Source organism: Eutrigla gurnardus (assembly GCF_963514095.1).
Source record: "Eutrigla gurnardus genome assembly, chromosome: 16".
Taxonomy (NCBI): Eukaryota; Metazoa; Chordata; class Actinopteri; order Perciformes; family Triglidae; genus Eutrigla; species Eutrigla gurnardus.
In genome coordinates, this window is record NC_139927.1 from 5,756,985 (window position 1) to 5,771,139 (window position 14,155).

At 44.2% G+C, this 14,155-nt stretch overlaps 2 protein-coding genes across 2 annotated transcripts; both read right to left on the reverse strand.

Moving 5' to 3' along the window:
• Positions 1-165: 165 nt before the first annotated feature.
• Positions 166-4,989, reverse strand: LOC311026937 (phospholipase B1, membrane-associated). Its single transcript, XM_084030660.1, has 16 exons — positions 4,852-4,989; positions 4,554-4,618; positions 4,152-4,242; positions 4,003-4,061; positions 3,784-3,851; positions 3,530-3,573; positions 3,302-3,422; positions 3,161-3,212; positions 2,962-3,042; positions 2,791-2,856; positions 2,620-2,711; positions 1,900-1,981; positions 1,654-1,755; positions 1,456-1,551; positions 1,194-1,265; positions 166-779 (listed from the first exon to the last, which is right to left on the reverse strand). Exons 1-16 carry the CDS (start codon positions 4,907-4,909, stop codon positions 669-671), a joined length of 1,260 nt encoding a protein of 419 aa, XP_083886786.1. The 5' UTR covers positions 4,910-4,989; the 3' UTR covers positions 166-668.
• A 127-nt stretch (positions 4,990-5,116) lies between these two features.
• Positions 5,117-14,021, reverse strand: sel1l (SEL1L adaptor subunit of SYVN1 ubiquitin ligase). The gene is made up of 21 exons (XM_084030659.1): positions 13,496-14,021; positions 13,299-13,336; positions 12,686-12,881; positions 11,193-11,360; positions 10,899-11,004; positions 10,365-10,527; positions 10,174-10,227; positions 10,035-10,094; positions 9,873-9,954; positions 9,601-9,755; positions 9,397-9,453; positions 9,228-9,296; positions 8,822-8,899; positions 8,609-8,671; positions 8,430-8,517; positions 8,121-8,269; positions 7,854-8,019; positions 7,677-7,751; positions 7,419-7,591; positions 7,157-7,285; positions 5,117-7,028 (listed from the first exon to the last, which is right to left on the reverse strand). The coding sequence occupies exons 1-21, from the start codon at positions 13,581-13,583 to the stop codon at positions 6,750-6,752; spliced, it is 2,436 nt and encodes an 811-aa protein (XP_083886785.1). The 5' UTR covers positions 13,584-14,021; the 3' UTR covers positions 5,117-6,749.
• Positions 14,022-14,155: the final 134 nt, after the last annotated feature.

The window sequence follows — 14,155 nt, forward strand, 5'->3', positions numbered from 1 at the left end:
AGACGTGGAAAGTGGGCCAAGCAGCAGCCTGGAGATCTGAGCAACAGACGTGTGACTAAGCAGTCGAAAAGTCACACATAATTTAACATGATGCTATTTGATAATATCATAGGAGCTGAAATAAAGAAATAACATTTAAAAAACACATTATTTTTGGGGCAAAGTCTAATGAGTTTAATGTTTTAGGTATGAATGTATAAGTGTCACAAAAACTGATACTTCTACTACAAAATCTGCACTTTATGAGTTAAACAGTGAAGTTAAAAGACACTTCCTTCAAATGACACCTAGAAGATAATATTCTAGAAACAGGAGATCTCATCCTCACAGTTAGTCTGAAGTCAGAGCAGGAAAATCATCATTTTTAAAAGTAAAAATAGAAAAGCTGCTTTCTGCTACGATCCGGATAAAGCTTCTCAGCAACAAACCGACTCCAACTGCCTCTGAAGATGAAATATTTAAGTCTGCAGGATTCGCCGTCACACATGCACGGCGCTTCGGAGCTTAGAGCCGAGTCATTTCCTGTATGCTGCTGCGAGGGGGCCGCAGGACACGCAAAGTGTGGAGCGGCTCGTAGACTCTCCTTTGCAGGCGATCCGCTGCATCACCTCACCAGCGAGCCGTGTTAGCGTGATTGTAAAAAACAGCACCGGTTAAAAGTGGAAAAACTACACCAGTCCGAGACACGTGGAAGCCACGAGGAGCAGCAGGACGACGGACTGGAGGGGAGGCTGACCTGAGCGGGCTGCTATGGGCCGGGTGAAGATGTACGGGTGTTCCTACGGGGGAGACATGGAGAAGATGGGGTGTTAGAATATCATAATCACCTTTATTTTTTGCTGCTGAAAGCCAGACTCCAAAAAAAAAAAAAAAAACAGAATACAGACAATGAGCAAATATGTGCACACACACAGGGAATTTGGTCAATTCGACATTCAAAGTTTGAAGGCCTGACTTTAAAAGACTCAGACACAAAAAATGTGTATAAAATCTAAACTAGGGCTGAGAACGTATCTAAAGAAGGTTTCAAACATTTTCATTCCTTTCCTCTCCGACAACAACGTCCTTTAGAAAACGCAGCTGAAGACCAGTTCCCTCTTGTTCAGTTTAACTCCATCAAAAGAATTCCTGAACCTTTCAGGTTAAAAAGCCACAGGTAACTGCTGCTCTGGTGCCATGGCAACCGGACTTACCAGGGAGGGACAGATGAGGCTGATGGGATCAGAGAAGCTGCTCACGATCATCTTTCCTCCCTCCGGCTGAAACTGGGACGGAGAGACGAGATCAAATAAAACTTATAGTACTACATTTTCTTGAGATCTACAGCTATAAATTATTAGATTATTCATCATCTTTTCATCATTTTGTGACATTTCTGCACACGTGAAATCCCTCTGGATGGGAGTGATTGTTGACCTTTAACCTCCCGTGCCATTAAATACAGTCATTGTTCACCATGTTGTTCCACAGGCCCTTGGCCAGCTCCTCGTGCCCCTTGATGGTGAAATGGAAGCAGTCGTGAGTGAAGAAGGTGGTGTCGATCTTCCCGTTCTGCTCGGAGAGACCAAACACACGTTTACTGACCGAGCATCTCGGCTACAGCCGTCACACTCGGGATCTTAACGAGCCAATCATTACTGGAGGACGGATTACCGGGAGGCGGGGCGGGTCGGCGTGTTTCAGGAAGGGCTGAAGAACGACGGCGAAGTCGCCCTTGAAGAAACGGTCGCTGTTCAGCAGCGACTCCAGTCTCTTCTGTGGATGAAAATCCATTCGTAGTCGGTTATTGTTAATGTGCTATTTTAGGTTCGTGCACCACTTTGTACATTATAGTGAGTTGCAGGATGGTCGATGATGATTTTTTTCCCTCCCATTAAGGATAATATGTTTAAACTGGACCTGGAACTCCAGATTGACTTCGACCAGCTCTCGGAGCTCGGCAGACCTGGCTTCTGGCTCTATCAGGCACGAGCAGAAGGATCTAGAGAATAGGACAGAAAAATCAGTTGCAAAATGAATATAAATGGTGTGCCGTTTAAATGCAATGAATTCCTAATACTAAACATTGCATGAAGAGCACAAAAATGACTCAGGCTACATTTAAAGAACCGATACAGGAGTTTAATGCTCCTGCTGCAGGATTTAGTACTTGAAACTTCAAATTCTGAATATGTCAAGATGTCTCCTGTAGTTTGGGTTCAACTTTCAACAGCACCCTTATATAAAGGTAAGGTAAGGTAACTTTATTTATACCCGAGGGTAGATTTGGTTGCAAGTAAAAAGAGGGCTGCATACACACATTACACATAGGCAACATTGACAGAAGACAGTGACGTAACAGCAAGGTGCTTCAGACATGAAGATATAGATAAAAGGAAAACAATATTAGTGTTAAAATACAGGGGATAATAAAATACAGAATAAGCCACCATGTAATATTCAAGAAAGCTGGGTCAATAACTAAATAAATAGATTAGGAAGGCTGTGCAGTCCATAATAAGTTTCTAATTGGACCACGAATGGCTTCCGAACCAGTCCTTTTATGACCAACCTCTGCAGAGTGAAGGTCAAAACATCACGTAACGGTGTGCAAATCACTGAAGAATGAACGAGGCTCACCTTTGGAGCAGGCACCCCGGGGTGGGCTTCTGCACCTCCCTCAGCGTCTGCATGGGCAGGATCTGCGCCACGTTGACGATCATGCGAGGAACCTGGAGGAACACGGAGGAGTGACTTCCAGCGGCTTCCACGCCGACACCTCGCCAACAACAAACCGCTTTCTGTTTTTACCTCATTCATCAGCATTTCCAAGGAGACGGTGATGTAATGTATGAAGTTATCCACTGAAAACAGAGCCTAGAGGGAACACGGAGACTCTGCAGATATTAATGACGTGTGTCTGTAAAAAGCCCTTTTTTAATTAACATATCTTTTTTCTTTGTTTTAAAGAAAAAGACAGACCGTATCTTTGCAGTAATCGCAGATGTCATTCATTCCCATGAGAATGGTCAAAAGCTTCCAGTCCTCCTCGAAGTTCAGACCCTGAAGGAAGAAACCAGAAATCTGCTGCTTAAAAGACACGTTCAGGGACGGCATGTTCTGCAGGATATCTCAGCTTCCTTCAGATTCTAACAACTCTAACTCTCAGGCATTGCTGTACCTCGTAACCTCGCAGCGTGTCGATCAAATGTCTCGTCTGGCCGGGGAGGTTGCTAAATAATCATGAAAATATAAAACAGAAGGTCACAGAGGGGTCGCCGTGCACATTTACAAAGCGTTGGTCACTCTGACGGCTCGTTACAAGGTGTTGTGTCCGGTCACAGCCAGGTTGAAGCCCGTCTCGCTGATATGAGCCTGCAGCCCGTGAACCGTCTTGCCGGGAGCGGCGCCCAGCAGTTTGGGATTAAACAGCTTAATGATGTCTGGAATTACAATAAGAAAAGAAAAGTGTTAAAACAACATATTGGGTTTGTTTAGCCGACTTATATGGAACACAATGATGTCAAACCATTAGATTAAAACATCTTACTTGCCAAAGTAATGACTTGCTGAAATGAGCCGTAGCCTCCGATGCTGCAAGATGAAGAAATGCCAAAAACTAGCTGTTTATTTATAATTTGTGATAATTAAACGCTGGTTGGAAAATGAAAATCCCCCCAAAAAACAACATTAAGAACATTTAAAAACGTTTTTAAAACCATTTAACGAAAGTATGCACATAATTATGAATTCTATCAGAGCCAGTGATCCATTAAAGGTTTCACACATGATGACATCCGTTACCTCCACGACACGTGACGAAACTCAATAGGAATCCCGAGGACAGTGGTGGCGTTGGCACCGATGGCAGTCTGAAAGGGGAAGACACAACAATGACATTTAAAGGTATTGTCGACTACATTTTTAAAATACACGTAAATACAGATATTTAACAATCCAAGCTTTGGCTTTTTAAATAAAAAAGCTAATTATTTTAATGATATTCAAACAGATAACACCTACTGTCAGTGAGTCTCCCAAAGCAGCGATGACTTTGATATCCGCCGCCTTCACAAACTCGACTAGATGTAGATAAAAAAAAAAGTAGGTAAATCCACGGTTTCGACTGTTTTATTTAAGAGATTTAAATTGGGATGCGACCTGGAACTGACCTGAGGAGGGGACGGAGGTAGAAGGACTCATGTCGGGGCACTGAAACGCAGGATGCTTGAAGCTCGCCGGGCGAGTTTTCTCCGGAAACTCCTGAGGAAGAAACAGAGAGACGGTCAGGACCGAAGCCATTACTTTCAGGTACATTGAATGTGTCCCATATCTCCTATAATGTGTTGACCTTTCACTCACTGATGCTTTGCTCTGTCTTTAGTCTGATACAGCTATGCTGGTGGTGTGCAAATTCCCGACGGTTGGAATCCTGCCTCATGTTAAACCTATAGCTCTCCCATGTTATATACACTCTTTATACACCTCTCAACCAAGGCGTGGATCACAGTCCGTCATCAGCCTGACAGCCTAACATACTTTTACTGTGATGTAGCATGTAATAATGATGGTACCTTGTTGAGGGCCTCCTTGCTGTAGTGTCGTATCCCCTCCTCATACTCCCACCACCAGTCGTTGCCTTAGAGAGAAGCATAACACCACGTCCATACGGAGCTTTTTAAATGGCCTAATTAAACAGGTTTTCCTGACAGGCATTTAAAAAAAAACAAGTTTGCTTTCATAAATGGATATTTTTACATTCTATACACACACACCGTAAACAATCCGTCTAAAAAAAGGCCCCGTTTCAGAGGCTGATGTAACAATAAAATACAGCCTCACGTGTGCCCTCCTGCTTGTTCCAGCACTTACCTTTGACAGAGCAGGACGCGAGCATACATGTTGCCACGGCGATCCAAAGCCACTCCATAGTAGCGCGTGCGGGCCAGTCAATGGGTCACCCCCTGCACAACGCACAATGTGATGGCCGGCGTTCACAGCGCTGTCACTTTGTCTCCCTCGCCCTCTAAAGCTGAGTGACAACCGGCCGGCTCCAGTGAGAGCCGTTCAATCAATGTCAGCAATACAACAATGCACCAGGACGGCAACGGACAAAGCATTCAAAAAAACGGGCCGCTAAATATCCATATATCATTTATTCATTTCTTTATAAACTTGTATTTTTTGCGATGGTAAAAATGCCAGTCTCCTCCACAATCTCCACCAGTGTTTCATTTGGGACAGATTGTGAGTTGTGGGCGGGGATCGAGTCATTTCTTATCATCCTATTTGGACTTCATACACTTCATGCAGACGTATTGTCAGATCAATTCGCAATAATTCTAACATCGAGCACACACGGTGGAACTGAACAAATGGACTTTAGGAGAGGGGGGGGGCAGAAAAAGAAGAAAAAAAAGAGCTTTCTAATATTGTTTTGTTGAATACTGGATGGCTTAATTTCTCAGATTTAGGGCAATGTGAGCTGAAAAGTGGAGGCAGGGCTCCAACTTGGACTTTTGGTGCGGGGGTGGAAACTCTCACAACAGCTGAGGTTGTGTAACCAAACACACAAACACACACAAACACACACACACCGGCTCTCTGATGTAGAAACAATCCAGAGTTTGAGGCGCTGTGCTGCTTTCTTTAAGGCTGCTCCAATTTCAGCTTAATAAACTTTAAAAAAAGAAGATTAGAGGGCAGATGTGAGATGAGAGGAACTTCTACCAACAACTAGAATGAACTCAAAACCTGTTGATGTAAAAATAATCACAAAAAAAAGGTACACGACATCTTCAAGAAGCTGGTTCCTCGGCTCCTGTTTACGTCACATATCGGTTTTTCCTGACTTTTGCTCATCAGATTGTTGAAGTTATAAAAGCCTGTGCACTCTGCTTTCACTAACGGGAGTCGGTGACATCTTCGTGACTTAGACTGGAGCAGCGTCTCATTCTTTGCGTTATATATTGAAAACGAACATCAACCTGTGTGCTCAGAATTAAATCATCTATCCGTACAGCCGTTCTATCAATTAAAGCGAAGCGCTTTTTCATACTAATGACACATCATGGCTTGAGTACATTTTAGCACTATTACTAATGAGGAATCACATTAAATTATTACTTCTCAGTGAATTGCAGGTAGGAAAGAAACAAAACGTACTGACCCGATACATCAACCAAACAAATTATTAATGCGAAAACAATTGCAAATTTGTTCAAAGAATCGGAAAAGGGTACCTTAAATTAGAGTCAAAATGATCAGAGAAAACATGCAAAAACATGACTTATAATAATTTGTATTTTCCTGCCTGATTACTTTTCTTTCTCTTTTTTTTTAAATACTGTGCTAAATTAGGATTGAAGCAGGTCCGATGAGTGTGAGGTTCTCAAAACAGGAACGTGAGAAGAAACTAATGCACATTTTAGAGTCCAACTATGTTGACTAGTCCAAAAAAATGCTTTTGATCTGGCAACCACAAGGCTATTTCCACAGTGAGGACACGGGTGCTTCTGGCAGTATCCTGAGTCACAGTCCAGCAAGTCCCAAGTCTGTGGCGTCCTCTCAATGCTCGGTCCTGTAGCATTGTCCACTGTCTTTTAAATGGAGGAAGGGAGTTGTGAGACTGTTCGGCAGCCATCGGCGTCGTCTTTTAGCACGTGGAGTGGGAGAGGTGCTCGGACTAGTAAGCACCAGCTGCTCCACGGGCCGGGCTGGCAGAGCCTCTCGTCTGTCTTTTTACTCTCCTAGCTCCGTCTGGCGTTCTCTCACTGCTGCTGCTGCTCCTCTTCCTCCTGAGCCGGGCCCTGGGCTTGCGTTTCTCCCTGAGCCTGGGGCTCCGCCTCGGCTTGTGACTGTTCCTGAGGCGGTCTCGGTGGGGGTGCTGGGGCAGGCGCGGGTGGGCGAGGGGGGACTATGATCTGGTGCTGGCGCTGCCTGTAGGCGATGACTGTGCCCAACAGCAGAGCGATGACGGTCATGAGGTAGAGGTCCCACTCTGGGCCGAGAAGCTGGTCCAGATCCACCTGAGAAATCAGCTCCTTTAACTAACAGGAACGGGGAGAGGATGGAGGACAAAAGGCACATGTGATTAATTTAATTTCCCTCTGAGCTTTTGAGTTTCCCTTTCAAAGCCAAATTGTCACAGGTCCAGAATTTAGGATGAAGTACTCACATTAAGATCCTGCAGGTACTGCAGAGTGTAAACCAGGCCCAGCTTGCACAGAGCCAAGAAAACGGGGACTTGGGCGTCAGGACTGGCTTCAGCGGCCATGTCGTAGAAACGCTTGGCTAAATGGATGTCCTGCAGAACCACATGAAACCATTCTGAATCACAGATCAGTCCAGGGACTACATTAACGAGACTCTGCCTCCATATATCAACGGGACTGAGTTGATGTGAGGGAAGCGTTAAAAAAGAGTCACCAGTGACTCACCTGTTTAATGCCAAGCCCCTTTTCATGCATGTAGCCCAGGTTAAACATGGCCTGGGCGCTGTGCTGCTGCTCTGAGGCCAGCCTGTAGTGGATGACGGCTGTCTCATAGTCCACGTCTGTCCCGTAGCCATAGAAGTGGTAGTCCCCGAGTTTTATCCTTGCCACAGTGTAACCTGGGAATGATATGATAGATGATGATTCTCAATAAATAAATAAATAAATCTACTCATACAGACTGAAAACGGATGAGATTGTCACCTTGTGCTGCAGCTCTTGTCCAGTGGAGCAAAGCACGAGGGTACGTCTCATTCTCGGTGAAGATTCTTGCTCCTTCTGTTTGTTATAATCCAAACAAAATAAAATGAACAAAAAAATAACTTTGGGAAATTTGCATTTTCACTTAAACACACTTTCTCTCGTCGTGGTTTCTCTTACTCTGGTCCAGAACGAAGGCGACGTTGCTCTGGGCGACCTCGTAGCCCTGCTCAGCCAGCAGCAGGTACTGGACCAGCGCCGCGTCGGTCTCACCCTCCTTAAAGCTGCCGTAGGCCGACATGAGGCGCTCTGACCAACGGCCACGTTCACACACGTTCTTAAAAAGCTGCGACAACAAAATATGGGGAGAAACGTTTGTGACGCACCAGCAAACTGGCTCTGATGTGACAGATGTGACAGTCCACAGAGAGCGGAGAGGCGGCTCACCTCCACGGCAGTGTGGCAGGAGCGCATCACACCGGTACCAGTAGCATGCATCTGGGCCAGGTTGTAAAAGGCCAGGATGTGGCCCGCCTGGGAGGCCAGGTTGAAGAATTTAAGTGCCTGCTTGTAATCGCGCTTCACACCGATGCCATCTGAGAAACAACAGTGGATCAAATGAGACTGCAGGCCAATAAAAGAAACAGATTATTCAAATCTTCATATTTACCGAAAGGAAGACAAGGGAAAGGGAAAAGCTATGACACACACACTATGCACAGGTGTCCAGACACGGACTCGGCTCTGAACACTCACTGTAATACATCGTGCCCAGCTGGAGTTGTCCGTCCACCCAGCCCTGCTCGGCCGCCTTCTGGAAGTATTTCAGTGCCAGCTCGTAGTTCTGAAGACACAGAAGGATCAACTCTCAAACGGTTGCTCTGATTGAAGCACGAGGGACACGCTGGCAACAAAAATAAAAAAAGGTTTCTTACCACTGGGACACCTCGTCCGTAAAGGTAGGCCATGCCAAGGCCACTCTGTCCCACTGGATTACCCTGGATGTAAAAAGAAACGCGCGACTGAAAAGGAAGTACTGGCAAAGGATGATAACTCAATCAGCTAAGAGGTAAAAGTGTAGAGTAACAGGAAGCTGTTCGGCTCCAGAAGTAATAGGTCAGATCTAGATAACAGACAGTCATTCTTACCAAGTCAGAGGCCTTCTTAAAGTACTGCAGGGCTGTCTCGTTGTTCTGAGGGAGATACTCGCTGCCTTCCGAGTACATCTAAAAATAGGACAGAAGGATTGACATTTCGGATTGATGCCTCAAATATAAATGCAGCGCACCGTCCTCCGTTAAAACAGCAATGCCAAAAACAATTTTTGGATTCAATTTCGACCATCTCCCTCTGCTCTCCAACTAGCCGACTGCTTCTCCCAAGTTCTCCCACAGTTTAGGCAACCAAACTCATGATGTTTACAAACAGAGAAGTGAAACAGATGGGTAATATTAACCGATGAGCTCGAGTCAGTGTAAAAAGAAAGAACTCTAAGAACACAAAAACACATTTCCACCAGCTAAGAGAGAGAGACAAAGGTCATGTTTCACCCACCTTGCCGAGGAAAGCCATAGCATGTGTATTCCCTGCATTTGCAGCCTGGGTGAAGTAGTCATACGCCCTCTGTTGGATAGAAAAGCCTTTTACAGACACACGTTTAACAGTGCAAAAACAACAAAACCATACTTAAAATTAATCTTTAATAATAAAAACCAAAGGTCACCTGATGATTCTGTTCTACTCCGCGTCCCCCGTGAAGGTGCAGCTGACCTAATCCCACCTATCAGGGCAAATAACCAAGTTCACTTCAGTGACACTTAATCAGGGTTATAAATATGAAAGAATACATTTAGATTGATGATGGCTTCAAGGACAGAAACCGTAAAACTTGGGAGAAGATATTAAAAAGTAACCAAGAAACAACTACCTGAGCTTGAACATCTCCTTTCTCAGCCAGGAACTGGTAGTACTGGATCAAGTCCTCCTCCAACATCCCACTGGTAGATCCCGGGTTCTCCACCTCATCCAGCAGCCTGATCCTCTGCACCGCCGAGCCCCCCGTCAGGGACACATCGCTGGCCACTGGAGGAGGAGGGGAAGAGTCGAGTGGAGGATAAGAAGGAAGAGAAAGAGTACTGATCAGGTTGAACAGAGCATCAAACCTGAAGATGCTTTTTAAAAAAATGCAGAAATGCTCACCCTGATTTGCCACAAGCCTGTAGTGCGTTAGTGCCGACTCACAGCTCTGGGGAACACCCACGCCTCCCCAGTATCGGTATCCCTAATGAAACAAGTGTCATTTTCTATACTTAAGAATTAAGGTGACGGTACATTGCTCCATTGACGGACAAATCAACTCACCAGGATCATGTGAGCTATCAAGTTGCCACCCAGTGCGCCGAACGTGTAGTAAACCAGGGCCTGACACACAGAGAATGTAGTTAATAAGTGTTCAGAGTAAGTTGGCGTAAGTGAAAGTCACAGAGAAAACAAAAAGTACCTTGGCCTGACTCGAGTTAACGCCGAGTCCTGCTGCGTACAGAAAGCCAAGAGCCTATGGAAAAGTAACAAAGCAAAGTGTTACACGACTGCTTCTCTTCGGACAAACAGGCCGTGTGATAAAATGTCAGGTCATGGTCTGTCAACACTTTTCTCAAGTGACCTAATGACATTTTTGGGTGAGATTTTTACCGTCTGAGCTTTGGGCGAGCCCTCTATGGCAAGCTTCTCAAACATGTCTTTGGCCTTGGTGACGTTCTGGGTCATGTAGTCTCCGAACAGCATGGCGTACGCCACCTTCTCTGTGGCTTTCTGGTGGCCTTTCTCCGCTACTTTCAGCAGCTTTTCATATAACCTGAGAGTGAAAGAGTGGTTGGATAAGCAGTGGTGCCGTGACAGAAGTCAGATTGACACAGGCGTAAACAGAAATGGTGTGTACATAACAAGCAGCATATCCTTGTGTGCTTAAGATGTACTAAGTCACATGTCATAAAGCACACATAAGAGATATAGCAAAACCAAATTTACAACCACATCAGATACTGTTGAGAGCTAGGTAAATGACAAGCCTCAGGTCACATAATACATTTTGTTTTTTTCCCCCTCTGAACAAAATTATAGTATTTTTATTATTGTTCAACAAATGCAAATGCTTCTTATAGAAATACTGCCATATTCAAAAGCAGGTGGATGCACACCAATGACATAAATCATAAGAATACTCACTCTTTCTTCTGGGTCCTCCTGGTGGTAGAATTGAGCATGCGCAGGACAGTCACATACTGCTCGTCAGCCTCCTCCGCCTGCATTCTCTGCTGTGCCTCCTCCTCCGCTAAAAGGTAAGGAGAGCAGATGTCAATGAGAACATACATATGACACCATACTTTCATAAGCAAATAATGATCTATAACATTTTATCTGAATTTAGGCTTCAAAATAAGACACTAAAAAGGTTATACTTTTGTCACATTTGCTTTAGGGCTGTGTTATGATGGTAAAGGTATTGCATTGAAGACTCACTCTCACAGAAACCCCACTTCTTGTCCAGGTCGTAGTCATAGGTTGTGGCGCACCACAGCCGTCCATCCCCCCGTCCATCTGTGCTACAGTCGAAGTACTCCCTTCCCTGGAAGAGGAAGGGGAAGACGCAGGGATATCCATGCGCCGTACCTCCATTCACCACAGGAACTGCATGAATTAAATAAAAACAAAAAAAAACATAATTATAATAGACAAAACCAGTAAGTAAATGGATATAGTATGATAACATATTTTATATGTATAAAAATGTGTCGTTGTGGAGTGTAATATTAAAAATGAATGGGTTGTCCAGTATTGCACACGTTTAATTTGAAATGTAAGGATGGTATTGCCCCTGCCTTGAGCTGAAATCCTGTACTATACAAGTTTATCCTGCACTACGTTTGCTGGAACAGAAATTTGAAGCAAAAGCTCATTTCCATAAGAGATAAGTAACTAGTGGCCAAAGGGACACGGTAAGGGACTTCTTGGAAACACACTATGTGACATGGCTTTCCTGTTGTTTCATGTGTTCTGTATACGCCTTCCTTTGTCTGGAGTGTAAATAAAAATCTTCAGGAGGAGAAAAAAAAAACATTAAAACAGTCTCGTTAATTTGAATAAATGTCAGTTAATGTCCATCTACATCCAAGCTCAATTATATTCTTGTGCAAGATAGCAGGAGGGAAATGAATAACAATCCCCGAGTAAAATGATGAAACTGAATGCAAGCGGGGCCACAGGTGCAAGGCGCTCTTAATTTCTCATGGGGTTTAACCGTTTATCAAATCTGGAGTTGCCCTGAAACCACAAACGTCTTTGCTCAGAGTCAGCAAAACAGACTCAACAAAGCTCACAAAAAAAGGCAAGAAAGTCAGAAATAGATGCGACATAAGACAAGGTGTGTAATATATGAGATATAAATGCTTAATATAAGAGCTTATGTTCTAAAACTGTACATTGAACATACAAGATGTCCCTCCAACAAGCTCTACCTACAACAAAGTGTTGAAAATGAGGTTATGATATTTAGCTGCCATATTTGATACTGCAGCCCAAGGTTTTAAACCAGATGCCCAGTGGTTCGCCAACCAAACACAGCTATGTGAAGCGTAACCGGATACACAACAGAGATAATCAGCCACTACTCATCATAATCACATTTAAGTGTTGTCCAAATGCACCTGCATGCTGCGGGAGCCAGTTTCTAGTGTCTCTGGCTATTCCAGCCATTATGGCTTTAATTGCACGGGCAAAAGCACTCAGCTGAAAAATTAGTCATCAAATGACTCCAGCTCATGACCTTGTTTCAGACAGACATTTAGAGACGCATTCATAAGCCAAGACAACAAACTACGGACAGAAAAAGCAGAGCATATGTTCGGCAGTAAAACCACAGAAGCAACAATAATATGTTGAAGGATTTCAAGTACTTATATACTCATACCTAAGTATTTACAGCTCACTTTTGAAGCTAAAATGTTGGTCCTTACCCTCTTTAGCTTTCTCCTCAGCTGGAGGAGGCTGCTCAGGCAGGTCCTCCTTCTCCTCTCCCTCCAGTACATCCACAGGCGACTGTTTCTCCTCCTCCGGCTGGCCGACTTCACGACGAGAGGTCACAGAGGCACCGGACACAATTTCTGACACCAGACGGACATCTTCCTCTTCAGAGTCCGGATCGTGGTAAGACTGGAGGGACGAAACAAGAAGTTATTGTAAAAGGAATAGATGGAAGTAATAGATTACTGATAGCTTTGCATAAGGCAAACGCTTTGCGTGGCTGTGTTACAGAACAGTTGTGATATTAATCATTTGTCTTAACTTTTTCTACTTCCTAAAAGTAAATTATGCATTTATATAACACAACAAATTAGCCTCAATTGCCTTAAATCTGTTCAGTTCCTCTTTGCTGCATTAGACTTTTTGATTCGTCTATATACCTGCAACTTTTTGGCACTTCTAATGCAATAAATTGGAGTGAGTCACTTTGTGAGGTTGAAATGCCAGCACCTGGACAATATCACATTTTGTTTTCCTGACATAAATCAAGCTATTCGTCCTCAGGGTTTGATGTGCTAACTTTTAAAAACCAGCATGAAGGTGTACCTTTAGCTCTGGCCCACCATTTCCGTGTTGCTCTTCATCTGAAAAGTATAAACAAAGAGTAAACACACTGTAAAACTTGAGATGGAAGAGAAAAAAAGAAGAAGCTGCTCGCTAAATATAAACAGCTGCTTGCAACAGTTTTAAAGGAACGAAGACACATCTATCCGCGTTATTAGCCAGTTATACATCACACTTACCAGCCGTTATTCCTTTGACGAAGACAAACAGCACAATGGTGAACAAATAAAAGGTCCGTGCCGTCTTTAAACACCTTTTATAGCCCATCGCCGTTGATGTTGACAAGCTAACAATCTGCTAGCCGTTAGCTGCTGCCTGTTTCTACATCCAGTTCCGGTTGAGTAACCGGTTACAGTCTGACACGAAGCATGAATAAATCCCAACACACCGTTCAACGAAGCAGAACCTGAGTTTAGCTCCTCTTAGCTGTCAAAACAGCTAACAAATGCTCCAACGCGAAGCTACGCTAGCAGAGTAGTTACTGACTGAATGACGTGAGCTAGCTAACAGGCTAATGTTACACTGCCAGACAAAAGGGAGCAAACAGCGCAATGTTTGACGCAACTCCTCGGTCTGAAACAAATGGTTGCCGAGCGGCAAGTTGCAAAGCGTACGCCAAGAGCGACACGCAAACGCTTTTAGCCTTTAAATGATATTAAAACCCAAGACACTACTTAGCTGCCCATGTTAAGCCCCCCACTACTGATCGACACTTCCTATTCTCGCCGTTCGACCAATCACAGCGCGTTAAACGTGACAGTAGCCAATGAACGCGCGCCAGAGATATGTCAGCCAATCGGGTGCGTACACAATTATGTTTCCAGTTGATGAGTTTGTCC

Excerpts from the sequence above, each read along its gene's own strand:
- LOC311026937 (XM_084030660.1), bottom strand. The coding sequence starts at position 4,909 with ATGGAGTGGCTTTGGATCGCCGTGGCAACATGTATGCTCGCGTCCTGC. Across the intron at positions 3,852-4,002 it reads CTTTGGGAGACTCACTGACA|ACTGCCATCGGTGCCAACGC; the intron begins GTAGGTGTTATC and ends TTCCCCTTTCAG. Across the intron at positions 1,982-2,619 it reads CCGGGGTGCCTGCTCCAAAG|ATCCTTCTGCTCGTGCCTGA; the intron begins GTGAGCCTCGTT and ends CCTATTCTCTAG.
- sel1l (XM_084030659.1), bottom strand. The coding sequence starts at position 13,583 with ATGGGCTATAAAAGGTGTTTAAAGACGGCACGGACCTTTTATTTGTTC. Across the intron at positions 12,882-13,298 it reads ATGGTGGGCCAGAGCTAAAG|TCTTACCACGATCCGGACTC; the intron begins GTACACCTTCAT and ends TCGTCCCTCCAG. Across the intron at positions 10,095-10,173 it reads TTAACTCGAGTCAGGCCAAG|GCCCTGGTTTACTACACGTT; the intron begins GTACTTTTTGTT and ends TCTGTGTGTCAG.